This window comes from Monodon monoceros, unplaced genomic scaffold, assembly GCF_005190385.1.
Source record: "Monodon monoceros isolate NGI ecotype Baffin Bay Population unplaced genomic scaffold, NGI_Narwhal_1 Super_Scaffold_7, whole genome shotgun sequence".
Taxonomy (NCBI): Eukaryota; Metazoa; Chordata; class Mammalia; order Artiodactyla; family Monodontidae; genus Monodon; species Monodon monoceros.
In genome coordinates, this window is record NW_021703784.1 from 56,458,431 (window position 1) to 56,474,250 (window position 15,820).

At 40.1% G+C, this 15,820-nt stretch overlaps 1 protein-coding gene across 2 annotated transcripts in view; it reads right to left on the bottom strand.

The window, feature by feature from the left end:
- Positions 1 to 15,820, bottom strand: part of MRPL48 (mitochondrial ribosomal protein L48) — a 49,353-nt gene that overhangs the window by 6,744 nt on the left and 26,789 nt on the right. For both annotated transcript variants that reach the window (XM_029209652.1, XM_029209653.1), the window contains one exon: positions 5,232 to 5,401. In XM_029209652.1, coding sequence (XP_029065485.1) covers positions 5,232 to 5,401 — 170 coding nt within the window. The remainder of the gene's footprint in view (positions 1 to 5,231; positions 5,402 to 15,820) is intronic.

A 15,820-nucleotide genomic window follows, 5' to 3' on the forward strand; every position in this document is an offset into this window, starting at 1 on the left:
TAAAATAAAGCCTAAGAAAAAAATAGGGGCTGATTAGCTGAAGGGGAAAGAGTATTCTAGGCTTCAGAGAGCATATGCAAAGGTCCTGAGGTGGGAAAGGACAAAAAACAAAGTCAGTGTAACTGGAGATAGAAGGAGAGGGAGAGAGAAGTGTGAGTTAAGGTGAGAGAGGCAAGCCCAGGCCATGGGGCACCTAGCAAGGTATGTGAGAAACTTTTATTTTGATCCTAAAGGAATGGGAGGCCATGGAAGGAATTTAAGCATGAGAGTGACATGATCATATTTCCATTCTAGAAAGATTACACTAAAAGCAGTGTGGAGAATCAGTTAGAGGGAATTACGAATTTGGAGGAAAAGAAGTGAGTTCAAATCCAGACCTTGCCATTTACGACTATAGGCAAGCTTTTATTATATTATTAATAATAATAACAACAATAATAATAGCAGCCAAAGTTTCTGGACTTAGTTGTAAGCATTTTAAATATATTAACTCCCTTTATTTTCACAATAGCTTTATTAGATAGGTACTTTTATTAACCTCATTTTACAAATGAGGAAACCAAGACACAAAGAGGTTAAGGAAACTGCCCAATGTCACACAGTAAGAATGTAGCAGAACAAGAGCAAAACCTAAGCAGTCTGGCTGCAGAATCAATGCTTTGATACACTATGGCAAGGTGCTTGTCTGAATTAAGTAAAGTAATATACAAAAAAAGTATTTAGCAGAGTGGTTGGCTGTTATGATAGTAGGTGCTCAACAAATGTTACTGCCTGCCTGCCTTTACTCAAATGCAGCCAGGGCTTTTCACAGTAGGGTATTAAAAACAAAATATTTTAAAAAGTCCTTCTGAAAATTTAAAACACTATTCCAAGGAGCTGATCCACTGTAGGTATGATAACATTCTGTAAATGGCATTTAATGCCTCTTTGCCACCACCACGTCTGAGATGCTGCCCCTAATCCCTGCCAGCTGAAAAACATCTCATTAATTACTAATAATAATATTATTTATAGAGTGTTTACAATGTCCTGTTAAGTGCTATTATATATTTTTAATATATAATATTATTTATAGAGTGTTTACAATGTCCTGTTAAGTGCTATTATATATTTTCTTATTTAATTTTCAGAACTCAAAGAAATAGGAAAATTACCATCCCCATTATGAAGACAAAGAAACTGAGGTTCAGAATTTCTCAAGGTCATATTGCTAATAACTGGTAGAACTAGGATTTAAATGCAGACAGTTTGATTCCAGAGCTTTTACTCTTAACCACTTGTTACTCAAAGTGTGATCCAAAGACAAGCTGCTGGTAAGCAAACTGCTTGTTATCAGTTCAAGACAAGATAAGAAGCATGAACCAGTCAGTAAACACACTTTAATTCAATCAACATTTTGTTTTCAATAGCAAGAGTTTCTTGATGAAGGAAGCAAAGTGTTAATGTACATTTTGGCATAAGCTCCTAATATCTTCGCAGAGTGGTACTTTGAGAAGCATTGCTCTAAATTATTATGCTACTCTGCCTTCTTGAACTGATATTAAACTTTATCTTTCACTTATCACTTCCACATTATGTTATAATTATTTTTTTGGTGTGTGTATGTGTGCACACACACATATACACACACTCTCCTTGAAATCGGGCATTTACCTTTGTATCCTCCAGTCAGAATGTCTAGTCCAATGCCTACCACAAGAAGAGGCTCAACCAGCAGTTCTTTAATTAAGTACTTAAAAGCACTTTCATTAAACTTTAGGAAATGTATACTACACAACTGGATTGTGTAGTCATATTCAAGAACCTGTCATTCTTTCAAGAATGGCTTAATGTTCCCCATGTGGCAGGCTTTATGCTAGGTACTGAAGAAATGAAGAAGAACACAAGTCAGGGGGGAAGGGAGCTGGCAAATGAATAGATGATTACAGCCCAGAGCACTAAGTGACATGACAGAGGTATGTCAAGTGCTGAAAGAGCAACCAACTCTCTGGGGCATCAGAAAAAGATAAAGTACATCTTTAGGCCTAAAACAATTGAAGTACTATCAGCTGTGAGAGCTAAAGTCACAGCTGATTATCCAATCTTCTAAGAAGCACATTTAGCACAGTTATACTCTAAGTAATAAAGGTTTAAAAGTTCAAATTTGGCTTAAAGACTTAAAATACTATATAATTAAAAATACTGGAGTCAGGGAGAACTGGGTTAAATCCAGGCAACTTACTGGTTCTGTGAATTTTGGCCTTTCAGAGCCTTGGTTTACTCATCTATAAAACTGGAATATACTAATATCTAGTGAGTAAGAAAGTATAATTTTTGCCATATCCACATATGATGCCACGTATTACCTTGATACAGTGGCAAACCAACCACCCAAACTATTATTTATTAAATATTTTTCTTTAAATCAACTCACTTAAAAATTAATTTTAAAAAGAAACTTGAGATGTGGAACAACTGGAACTCATGTTGCTGGTTAGAGTGAAAAGCGGTATGGCCACTGTGGAAAGCAGCTTGGCAGTTTCTTACAAATTTAAAAGTACAGGACTTCCCTGGTGGTGCAGTGGTTAGGAATCTGTCAATGCAGGGGACATGGGTTCAAGCCCTGGTCCGGGAAGATCCCAAATGCTGCAGAGCAACTGAGCCTGAGCACCACAACTACTGAACTTGCACACCACAACTACTGAAGCCCGCACACCTACAGCCCATGTTCCGCAGCAAGAGAAGCCACCACAAGGAGAAGCCCACTCACCACAACAAAGAGTAGTCCCCGCTCACTGCAACTAGAGAAAGCCCGCATGCAGCGACAAAGACCCAACGTGGCCAATAAATAAATATATTTTAAAACTAAATAAAAATAAAAATACACCACTCTTACCATTTGACCCAGCAATCACACTCCTAGAGAAATGAAAACTTCTGTTCTCACAAACACCTGTACATGTTTATAGTAGCTCTATTTGTAACTGCCCGAAACTGGAAACAACACAAATGTCCTTCAAATGAATAAACAAACTGTGGTACATCCACTCAATGAAATCCTACTCAGCAACAAAAAGGAACAAACTACTTTACACAGGCAACAACATGGATGAATCTCAAATACATTATCCTAAGTGAAAGAAGCCAGACTCAAATGGAAAAATACTGTATGATTCCATTTATATGACATTTTGGAAAAAGGCAAAACTACAAGGACATAAAATAAATCAATAGTTGCAGGGACTGGGGGTGGGACAAGGGATTGACTACAAAGGGAGGAGGGGACTTCTTGGGATGATGAAGATGTTCTATATCCTGATTATGATGGTATTTATTCTACTGCATGCATTTGTCAAAACTCACAGAAACTGTTCACTAAAAGGGTGAATTTTACTAACGTAAGTTATACCTCAATAAGCCTGACTTTATATCACTATAGTAAATAGAAAAAGGAGTATCAGTTGACATATAAAGAAGTTAAGGGCTTCCCTGGTGGCGCAGTGGTTGAGAGTCCGCCTGCTGAGGCAGGGGACACGGGTTCGTGCCCGGTCTGGGAAGATCCCACATGCCGCGGAGCAGCTGGGCCCGTGAGCCATGGCCGCTGAGCCTGCGCTCCGCAACGGGAGAGGCCACAACAGTGAGAGGCCCGAATACCGCAAAAAAAAAAAAAAAAAAAAAAAGAAGTTAAGCTAAAAATAAATACAGTGAAAACAAAACAATGTTATAAAATTCTAGCTAGATGGTGGTGTTTGCCAAAGACTCTGAGCCTGAGGTCCCCTCTTTCTTATAAAGATTAGGAAGTACTTCAGCGGTGTTAAGGACATACCAGCACAACACTAAGAATTTCTCCTTCACATAATTAGGTTTAAAAAGAATTAAAAAGGGAAGAAATTTCTCACCATGTGATTTAATGTTATTTAAGGCAAACCACAGGGCATCCCACACTTACCCAAACATTGAGATAAGATATGTAAAGTGCCTGACCTGGCATGGATAGTCAGTAAATGTTAGTTCTCCTCCCCTACAGTTTTCCAGCAAACCCAAAGAGTATATAAAAAGCAGAGGAGGCGAAGAATATCTATATAAATGGGGAGATATACCATGTTAATGGATCAGAGGACTCAAAATAGATGTCAATTCTCCTCAAATTGATCCTCAGATTCAACACACCCCACCAAAATTCCATCAGGCTCTTTTCTGTAGAAATCAACAAGCTAATTCTAAAATTTTAATGAAAAAGCCAGGGACCTAAAATAGCCAAAATAATTTTGAATAAAGAACAAAGTTGCTTTTTCAGTAATCAAGCTACTGTAATCAAGATAGTGTGGTATGGGGAATTCCCTGGCGGTCCAGTGGTTAGGACTCGGCGCTTTCACTGCCGTGGCAGTGGTTTGATCCCTGGTCAGGTAACTAAGATCCCACAATCCGCGCAGTGCAGCCAAAAAAAAAAAAAAGAAGAAGAAGAAGAAAATAAAGCCACTATGAAATACCACCATATATCTCCTAGAATAACTTTAAAAAAATGTGACAAACCAAGTGCTGACCAGGGTAAGGAGTTATTGAAACTCTCATATACTGATGGTGGGAATACAAAATAGGACAGCCACTCTGGAAAAAGTTTGACAGTTTCTTATAAAGTTAAACACACATTCACCATAAAACCCAACAATCCCAGGCTTAGGTAGTTATTGAAGAGGAAGGAAGACACATGCCCCTACAAAACTGGTATGAGAAAGCTTATGGCAGCTTTATTCATAATTACCAATAAACTAGAAACAATCCAAATGTATATCAACTGGTGAATGCATAAACCAATTAAGGTTCACCATTTAATGCAATACTATTCAGCAACAGAATACTTGCAAAACCCCAGATGAATCTTAAACCCATTATGCTAAGTGAAAGAGGCCAGAAACAAACAGCTACATACTGTATGATTCCATTTATATGATATGCTGGAGACCTTAAAACAATAGGGACAGAAAATCAATCAGTGGTTGCCAGGGACTTGAGAGGAAAGAGAGAGGAAATTGACTACACCTTGGGCACCCAGGAACTTTTTGTTTTAAGAACTTAATGGACTTGTTCTATATTTTGATGGTGGCAAACTATATATGTAAAAAGAGTGAATTTTACTACATGTAAATTATATCTCAAAACTTCATTTAACAATAACAAAGCAGAGCATACTACCCACACCAAGAGCATACTACCCACACCAAGAACATCCCATGCAAAGGCATCTTTCATACCTTTCCTCGACTTTAATGGAGAGATGGTTGCAGAGGTTGTGAACATACTGGGCATAACTCTCTGCCAGGGCCATATCATATGCAGTCAGGTGAATGTTTAAAACCCCATATTCATAATCTGTCCCCAAATTAATGGATCTCACTTCCACTTTTCCCCTCTTCTTCCTGGGCTAAACAGGAAACAAAAGAGAAAGAAACTAAATCAAAGTATTGTACAAGAAATTCTAACCATACCATCTTGATATATATATACATTAAAAAAATCAATCTTTCAGTTAAACTTGTTTACCATTTTTCTCTCAGGTTACCCTACCTATAAATTGAACTTTTCCTCGGAAGGAATGGGCAGCCTCCCTTGACACTGGGCTGTAGCATCAGTCAATGAAAGGAGAGGGAATATTGCTGGCATTATTTAACATAAATACATGTGACTGTCTTCTGCCATTAACTAGTTTTGAGACTCACCTTCCAAATCTGGCCCTCAGTTTCCCAATTTTTATATTAATGGGGTTATGCTAGATAACAGATTCTTGAGGATTTTTTTTGGGGGGGCCATGCCGCACAGCTTGTGGGATCTTTTTTTTTTTTTTACAGGAAATAAAGAATCCTTTTTTTGTGTGTGTGTGTGTTAGTTTCTGCTTTATAACAAAGTGAATCAGTTATACATATACATATGTTCCCATATCTCTTCCCTCTTGCGTCTCTCTCCCACCCACCCTCCCTATCCCACCCCTCTAGGTAGTCATAAAGCACCGAGCTGATCTCCCTGTGCTATGCAGCTGCTTCAGCTTGTGGGATCTTAGTTCCCTGACCAGGGAGTGAACCTGGGCCCTTGGCAGTGAGAGCACACAGTCCTAACCACTGGACCACCAGGGAATTCCCAACAGATTCTTTTTTTTTTTAAAATAAATTTATTTATTTACTCATTTATTTTTGGCTGCATTGGGTCTTTGTTGCTGCGCACGGGCTTTCTCTAGCTCCGGTGATGGGGGGCTACTCTTTGTTGCGGTGCCCGGGCTCCTTCTCATTGCAGTGGCTTCTCATGTTGCCTAGCACCGGCTCTATGCGCGCAGGCGGGCTCAGTAGTTGCCGCTCACAGGCTCTAGAGTGCAGGCTCAGTAGATATGGCGCTTGGGCTTAGTTGCTCCGTGGTATGTGGGATCTTCCCGGACCAGGGCTTGAACCCGTGTCCCCTGCATTGGCAGGCGGATTCTTAACCTCTGTGCCACTAGGGAAGCCCTCCCAACAGATTCTTAATCTAGAATCCATAAAGGAATTTCAAGGGGTGTGTCAACCCCAAAACTTATATGCAAAATTTTACATGGGTGCACACTTTTTCTAAGGAGAGAATCTTAACTTTCATCGGAATCTTAAAGAAATTAATCACAAGAAAGTGCAGAATTACTTCTCTTCCAGCCCTCCTAGCTTTGAAATTCTGCAGTCCAATTATTTAGACAGCCTTCCTTTTAAAAACTTAGAGGCAGACAAATTATTTTATTTCTACCCTTCTCTTTCATATAAAGTATTGCTTCACTACATATCAACCTGTGCAAACTGCTGTAAAAAGTATGAGCCCTGGGAAAACAGATATGTAACACGACATAGAACAGGATCAAGAAAGCTTCTCAACCAGAAATAATTTAACCTAAATGCCCATCAGGAGGGGAACTTGTTAAATAAAACATGGCACATCCATTCAATAGTACATTATGCAGCTGTAAGAAGACATAAGGAACTTCCTTATGTACTGATACAGAAAGGTTTTTAAGATAAATTAAATGATAAAAGCAGACTGTAGAATAATGTTTTCAGAATATTGCCATACATATACAAAGGGTGGGTAGGGGAGAATAGATGTGTGTGTTTAATTACTTACATATTTATTTGTTTGCATATCAAAAACTAACTCTGGAAGGATACACAAAAATACTAATACCATTGGCTGCCTATGAGGGAGGGAACTGTATGGCTGGGGCACAGGGATGGGAAGGAGACTTTTTAACTACTTCCCTTCTATATTTTTTGAATTTTTAATAATATGAATCTTTTATCAATTCAAAGTTAGAATCTTAAAATCTACCTTGCTTTTTAAAATTTTTTAGTAAAAATGTTTTTACAATGTTCATACTAAAAATGCATAAATAAGTACACAGCTCAATGAATTTTCAATGTGAAAATACCTGTATAAACAGTATCTTGAACAAGAAACAGACCACTACCAGCACCCCCAAAAGTCTCCTGCCTCCCAAATTGGTGACCACTAGTATGACTTCTAGAACCATATGCTCATTTTGCCTTTTTTCTAAATTCGTGAAAATGGAATAATATACTATGTTCTCTTTTTTGTCCAGCTTCTTTAACTCATTATGTTTGTAAGATTCATCATGTTTTAGGTGAAACAGGAATTCTTTCCTTCTCATTGCCCTAGTAAGTCTATTATATGAACATGTTATAGTTTATTTATCCTTTTTACTGTAGGTGGAAATTAGAGTTGTTTCCGGTGTGGAGCCATTATAAACAGTATTGCTACCAATGTTTTTGCATGTATCTTTCAGTGAACATATGTATGTATTTCTGTTGGGGATATACCCAGAACTTGAACTACTGAGTTACAGACAATGTAGAGGTTCATCTTTAATAAGTTCTGTTTTTCAAAGTGGTTTCCAATTTAGACTCCCACCAGCAGTACACGAACGTTCTAGTTGCTCTACATTCTTGCCAATACTTACAAAACTTAGTATAGTCAGGTTTTCTGGTCGGTTTCTTTTAGCCATTCTGGTTGGTATGAGGTGGTAATGCATTGAGACTTTAACTTGCATTTCCTTTAAGTCTACTGAACCTGAGCATGTTCCCATATGTCCACTGGCCATTTGGATATTCTCTTTTATAACCTGCCTATTCAAGTATTTTGCCCATTTTTTAGATTGGGTTGCCTTCCTTTCTCTTACTGATTTGCAGAAGTTCCTTCTATATTCTAGACATGATCCTTTGTTAAACGTACATGTTGCAAATATCTTCTTCCTCCCTGTGTCTTCCTTTTTCACTTTTTAATGGTACATTTTGATGAGCAAAAATTCTTATTTTTAATGTAGTCCAATTTACTCATTTTTTTCTTTTATATTTATAGTGACTTTTGTGTCCTGTTTAAGAAATCTTTGCTTACCTTAAGATCATGAGGATATTCTTGTATGTTATCTTCTAAAGTTTGATTATTTTAATATTTACATTTAGATCTACAATCATTTTAAGTGCTTTTTGTGTACAGTGTGAAATAGGAGTCAAGTCAGTTTTTTTCACATGACTATTCAATCCAATTGACCCAAGTACCCCAGCACCATTGCAATTCAGTGTCACTTATGTCATATAATAAATGTTCAGAGATACTTGGATCTGTTTCTATATTCTTTATCCTGCTCCATTGGGCTATTTGTCTATTCTTGAGCTAATACCACACTGTCCTAATTATTGGAGATTTAGAATAAATCTTGCTATTTGGTAGAAATTTTTTTTAAAGAAAAAAATGAGGTGGGGATCTATTTACATGTCTTAAGTCACCCTTATCTAACAGCCAACAGCCTAGTTACTGCCATAGCAGAGGTGTTCCTGGCAGAGCACCTAGAGTGGTTCTCTCACATCAATGCTCTCCAGGTCAGTCTAAGAGAGCAGGGGCCCAATCTGGGGAAACAGGGGGAGGACCAAGAAACGGTCCTTTCACAAGGCCGGTAAAACTGATACAAACCTGATCTCACAGGGATATTCTGAGAACTGAACAAAACACTGTATATACTTAATTCAATCTGTGGCACATATTTAAACACTCAATAAACATTAACTTTTATTATTATTTTTTCATTTTCATATTCTTCACATCTAGCACAGGGCCCAGCAGAGAGACAACATGCAGTGAATCACTATTTTAGAATTTTAGAATAGGATGGCATTTAGAGATAACTTTTTCCCAGTTCTTCATCCTTGCAGGGGAAGAATATGAAGCCCAGAGAGATTAAATATGTCCCCCAGAGTCACACAGCCACACCAGACAGATCCTAGGAACTAACCCAGACCTCCTGACTCCCAATGCAGAAATTTTTTCACTGAACCCTCTGCATTATTAAAGTTCTTAACAGTGGTAGTCACCCCAGGGTCCTAGACTTTGCTATGAGTGAGAAGCCAACTTCTATAACCAACCATCAAGGTGCAGGGGTTTGGCTCTCCTGCAGAGCCCACCATACCCGAGGCCAAATGCAGCAATCCAGACTTCTCATCATGACAGCACTGCAGTCAGAGCTGTGAAGAATGCTAAAGTCAGAATGCAAAGGGGAGTGGCTGAAATTTTCCAGCAGGGAAGGGAGGAGCTTCTTTGAAGCCTGCAGGAGGCTTTTCTTAACCAGGGAAAATGCCAGGGCTCTTCAAAGGTGTCGCTTTAGGAGAACAAAAAGAAGAAAGCTGATTCTAGTATCCCTCTTGGCATCTCACTTGCTTTTCCATGTTGGCCTAGATCTGTCTAGACCAATCCACACCATCAGGAGTCCACTGTGATATTATATTTCAGTTCTGAGCCAGGGCACAGCATAGCTAGCAAGAGCTTGAGTGCATGAGATTTCAGACACCAGTTCCTATAATTTTACCTGCTCAATCTTTCTCATCCCCTCCTTTTTATTCCTACTGCCTAAGTTCAGACCTTCATGACTGCCATGGGGAGCTATTAAAGATATCTGTGCAAGAGATGTACATGACTAGGGCTCTGTTTCTGGAAGGCCACCCTGACTGCCCATGAAGGAGAGCTAGGCAGGAAAGGAATGGAGGCTACGAGAAAGATGGCAGGGAAGATGGACTACTGTCCACCATCAAACTTTGGTACTCCTGTGACTGACCTGGATTCACCGTGAGTTGGCCCAGGGCGGCCATCCTTGGATCCCTGTAGAAGTACAATATGATGCCCAAAATGGGCCATGGGATAAATCACTAAACCATTTTTGTACAGAAATATCCATATTACTCCTATTTTACAGACAGAAAACTGAGGTCCTCTGAAGGATGTTATTTGGCCAAGGCTACTGGGGAACTTTGCTGGCAAAGAACAAATAGAGAAAGGACTCAGATTAGAATCACAGACTGTTATAGCTGGAAGGTAACTTAGAGATAACTTAGTTTCTCCTTCCTTCCTCCCCTAATTTTATATAAGGGGGAAGTCGAGGTCCAGAAAGGTTAAAATAAAGGTTACAATAGTAAGGAAGTGGAAAAGGCAACCACTTTGGGTCTAGCCATGGCTAGAAGCTGAGTCTGTGGCCCCAGACCCAGGCTGTCTCCTCTAGATTCTGCAAAAGTAATGATAGTAGCTGCCTATCACTATAGGTGGCATTCTCTAGGGTGGGAAAGTTGGGAAGAAATTGTATCATCTGAATCCTGAAATGAAAAGCTGACAGGCCTGCAGCATATACAGCTTCCAGAAATTCTGCTGATGGAAATTTTAAAAGCTACACCTGGGGACTTAAATGATTTGGTGATGGTACTCTGAACAGTCCATAATGAGCAGTAGGGTGCACAGAAATCAAGTGGTTATGTTTATAACTCAGTGTAGCACACTCAAGAAATGTACACCAGACAGAAGGCCTGACCCTGACTGGGATGGCAGAGAGGCTCAGCCTGGTGCTGCATAAAGAGCCCTAGACTAAGATGGAAGCCAAAGAATATCTGGGGGACTTCCCTGGCAGTCCAGTGGTTAAGAGTCCGCGGTTCCACTGCAGGGAGCACGGGTTTGATCCCTGGTTGGGGAACTAAGATCCTGCATGCTGCACAGCATGGCTGGAAAAAAAAAAAAAGAAAATCTGGGCTCAAGTACTGTCTTAGTCACTACATGACATTGAGTGACCTCTCTAGGTGTCAGTGTCTTCATCTGTAACACCTAAGGTTCTTGTGAAGCTCAAAATAGTGAATTTCTGTGAAATGGAAATAGCATGGACATTAGATGGATTCTGACCACTGTCAGTTCAAATAATGGCTCTAGAAATTACTAGCCACTTGGGAAAGTCATTTAATGAGTCTTAGATTCCTTAAACAGGGTCCTTAATAACCACAGCATATCTGAGGATTAAATAAAATATACCATTTATAATACTGTAAAATGAAATAATGCTTTTAAAGCCTGGCACACAGTGGTTACACGTCTGGTATATAGTAGTTGCTCAATAAGTGGTATCTTTAAAGAAAGATTGGGTAATGTACACAGATAGGACATTATTTTTACTACAAATTGGAGGTAAGCATGCTCCTAGTATCCTATCGGTATGCTTTACAGAATGAGACATTTATTAAGCACCTGCTGTGTGCAAAGTGCTGATTCAACCACTCTAAAGAAAGAGACCAAAGAAAGAGAAAACACAGTCCCAGTTCTAAAGAGGCTTACAGTTCAGAGAAAGAGAGAGAGAGAAGACACACATGAAAGAACCAGTCCTCTCAGGACTTCCCTGGTGGCACAGTGGTGAAGAATCCACCTGCCCATGCCGGGGACACGGGTTCGAGCCCTGGTCCGGGAAGATCCCACATACCGCGGAACAACTAAGCCTGTGCGCCACAACTACTGAGCCCACGCTCCGCAACTACTGAAGACCGCCCGCCTAGAGCCTGTGCTCCGCAACAAGAGAAGCCACTGCAATGAGAAGCCCGCGCACCACAACGAATAGTAGGCCCCACTCGCCACAACCAGAGAAAGCCCGTGCACAGTAACAAAGACCCAATGCAGCCAAAAATAAATAAATTAATTAATTTTTAAAAAAAAAAGAAGAAAAAGAACCAATCCTCTCAATTTAATCATAACAAGCAGCCCACCTCCCATGGCAAGTTCAACACAAGCTACCTTGCTGCACCATGTCAATTAAAACCCAAGAGCAATGACCTCAGCTGGTCGCAGCTGAAAGTGCAACGAGCAGGTCAGTACTCCTAGGTGTTTTGCATGACATATAAGGGTATATAGTAGTTCCTCAATAAATGGCAACTATAAAAAAGGTAATCTAGACCTGTCTACTTCTCAAGTCTCGTGTACCATCATCCTCTAGTGCCCACTTGAGATTCCAGGATTAACAAACTGCTAAAAGTTTCCCAACTGCATCTCCAGGATCAATGACTTTACACCTTTGCCCAGAATGTTTCCCCTCCCTGCAGAGTCTGACTCTTCACCCAACATCCTCAATGTAACTCCTAGTAATTTTTTGTTGCTGTTGTTGTTGCTTTTTGCGGCACCCACGCGGCGTGCGGGATCTTAGTTCCCCGATCGGGGTGGAACTCGTGCCCCCTGCAGTGGAAGCGCGGCATCTTACCACTGGACCGCAAGGGAAGTCCCTCCTAGTCATTTTTTTTTTTTGCGTACATGGGCCTCTCACTGCTGCGGCCTCTCCCGTTGCAGAGCATAGGCTCCGGACGCGCAGGTTCAGCGGCCACGGCTCACGGGCCCAGCCGCTCCGCGGCATGCGGGATCTTCCCGGACCGGGGCACGAACCCGCGTCCCCCGCATCGGCAGGCGGACCCCCAACCACTGCACCACCAGGGGAGCTCCCCTCCTAGTCATTTTTTAAGACTCTGTTCATGCTCTTCCAGGAAGACTTCCCTCATTCCTCATGCTGAGTTAGGTACGACGCCTATGTGTTCCCATAGCAACCCCCTCCCCATTATACACCACTATCACTTATCACATGTATCCATTTATTCAACAAATATTTTCTGACCAATAGTGATAAGCCAGACCAGGGTTAGCACTGGGGATATGATAGTATATAAGACAGCCATAGTCTCTGCTTGCTGAAACTTGCAATCTATTGGGAAAGGCATACAGAGAACAATTATAAGAAGATGCATGTTTTGAGGGAGGAAAATAGAGTGCTATGGGATTGTAAAGAAGAGGGACTAATGCCATCATCAGCATCATCATTATCACCACCAGTAACTACTCATGGGCTCCATGCTTCAGACATTGTGCTAAGTACTTAAAACTTTCTTTTTTAACTTACTTCTCACAAACCATTTAAATAACATGGTTATTTAAAGGCAAGAAAATTGTGGCTTGTAAAAGTTAAGTAACTTACCCAAGGACATACACTAGTAAGCATAAGAACTGAATCTTTAACTTGGGTCTGCCTAATTCTAAAACATTTCTCTTAATCTCCGTCTTTCTCTTTAAGGAAGGTATGCAGAGCCTGTCAGTTTCCTCAATATCTATTCTCTCTTTTCTCTTTAATCACGGACCTGCTGAATTTTACCTGGGCATATGACCATTTATAATAAAAATTACACTTCCCAACCAATCTTGCAGCTGGGTATGGTTATGTGACCAAGTTTTGGCCAGTGGGATACAAGCTCACACATACTGCTTTCCCTTTCCCCTTCCTGCTGGTTGGAATGTGGACATGAAGGCTTAAGGGAGGCAGCCATCTCAGACTATGAGATAGAAGCAGTATGATAAGTGTTGCAAAACAAAAGGCGGGAATATCTACCTATACTTTATATGACAGAAAAATAAACTCTATCTTGTTTAAGCCCCTTGACTGAGTGGATCTCCCTCTTATGGCAGCCAAACCACTACCTCAATAAGAAAGTATTATGTCTCATTCATTTCTCTATTCCTAGAGCCCAGCAATATTCAATGTTGAGTTGAGCTGAATTAAATTCTGGTTCTAATTCTGTTATTTACTAGCCATATGGTCATAGAGAAATCACTTATGCTCCTCAGTTTCCTTTTCTGCCCAGTCTACCTCACAGGATAGTTGGTGAAGCAAAAAGCATGGTTTTCAAATCTGTTGGTTACAAAGGGCCTAAGAAAAAATCACGTTTCCCTTTGTGAAGCACATGAAATACTCATCAGTGTGCTTTCACTGTATAAAACAAGAATGACTTAACTAGCAGAACATATGGTTAGATTATATAAATGGAGTTCTCTGCATTTCAAAAAATATGAAAACATATGAGTTTCTCTGTTAACATTTATTTTCATCAAGTAAAACTGATGGGAGAAAAACTTGTAATTTAGAAAATTCTATCCATTAACTTAATTGTCTTTCTAAAATGTGGAAGATTGCCATTATTAAACCTGAGGAGAGGTTCCATTCTAGGATCACCAGTGTTCCAAGGGCCTATGGTTTGACAGGCACTGAGATAATGGATGGAAAAACACTTTGAAAATGGAAAGAGATCATTACTTTTACTCATATCAAAAATGAATCTCTCTAAAGCTCTGACACTGTTGTAATTTAGCAGAACAGGCAAGGCAGGATGAGAGCCCAGTGGGTTGGAGACCAGGGTGCTCTAATGGCACAGGCTAAAAGTCAGGTCTTCACAGGAATTGTTCTGTGCCTGGAAAAGCTCTGGGAAACACTTTTATAGTTTTTACAGCCCCAGTGTTTCCAGCTACGCTAAGCAACTGCATACTCCTAGATGAGTGTCAGTTCACTTTACATACTCAGTGTAAGAACACAGGTAGTGTTTAATAAATGTTTGTTGAGCTGAACTCTATAACACCTCCACTGACACTTTCAGGGAGAACTGCATCTTTAACTTTGCTCTCTTGATATTTAGTTCATTTCCCAAGCAAAGCACTTCCCACGTGTACTTTAGTTACATTTTTGAACACTATCCTTCCCAGGCCACTTCATACTTTTTGTAGTTAAGAGACTGTGTCCCACTCACCACAGTGTCATCTGTGCAAAGCACAGTGCCTGGCACATAGCAGACACTCAATAACGGTTGTTCTTTTCAATAAGTTACAAGAGGCAGACTTGAGGGAAAACATGGATGCTAGTTTAAAACAACTCTCTATAAGCCAGTCCTATAATCCATGTCTAGCCCTACAGTCACCAGGCCAGCAAAACCAATCTTTCTGTTTCCAGGAAGCTAGGACTATCACCACAAAGTGATTCTGATCTGCAGATTTTTCTGGGAATGATGTCACAGTCTCCTCACAGACTTGTGGCTGTTAGAGCTGATCAATCTATGAGTGCTACAACAAAATAAGTAGGTGTCAGAAATGACAAACACCTCCTCTATGTCAACAGTCAGAACAGCATGAAGTTTCCAAGAGAAAAGGTATCTTGACTCCTAGTGCCCTTCTACAAAGAGGAAATAAATTGTCTAAGTTCAAAAACCTTACTCTCTTGCCCCAGAGCCTGAAAAATAGAACATATAACAGCTAAAACTGACAGCAATTTATGTTGTCTCCATTTCATCCTCCCAATCTTCCTCTTGGCAATGCTTTTATTCTTGGGCTGCTATTACCCTAAAATTGGAGGCTGAACAACAGCTGAGGGCAAGTAAGTAAGTGGTCTTGGGAGATATGACCTAGCACTATACAAATGTGAAGGACTATATTCTTTTTATTTTTATCAAATAAAAATCACTCCAAACAATCTGAAGCCTTTTAAATTTAACAGAATGATGCAGGGCCCTTGAAGGAATAATGAGATTACACACTGAGACACAGTGCTATGGCTGCAGATATGCTCTGAAGTGTGATCCCCCACTGCCATGAGTCAAGGTGGGTCTTACATGATGAGAGAAGAAAAAGGAAGATATCATGTCTTAAAGAAGAAAGAGCATGTACAAAG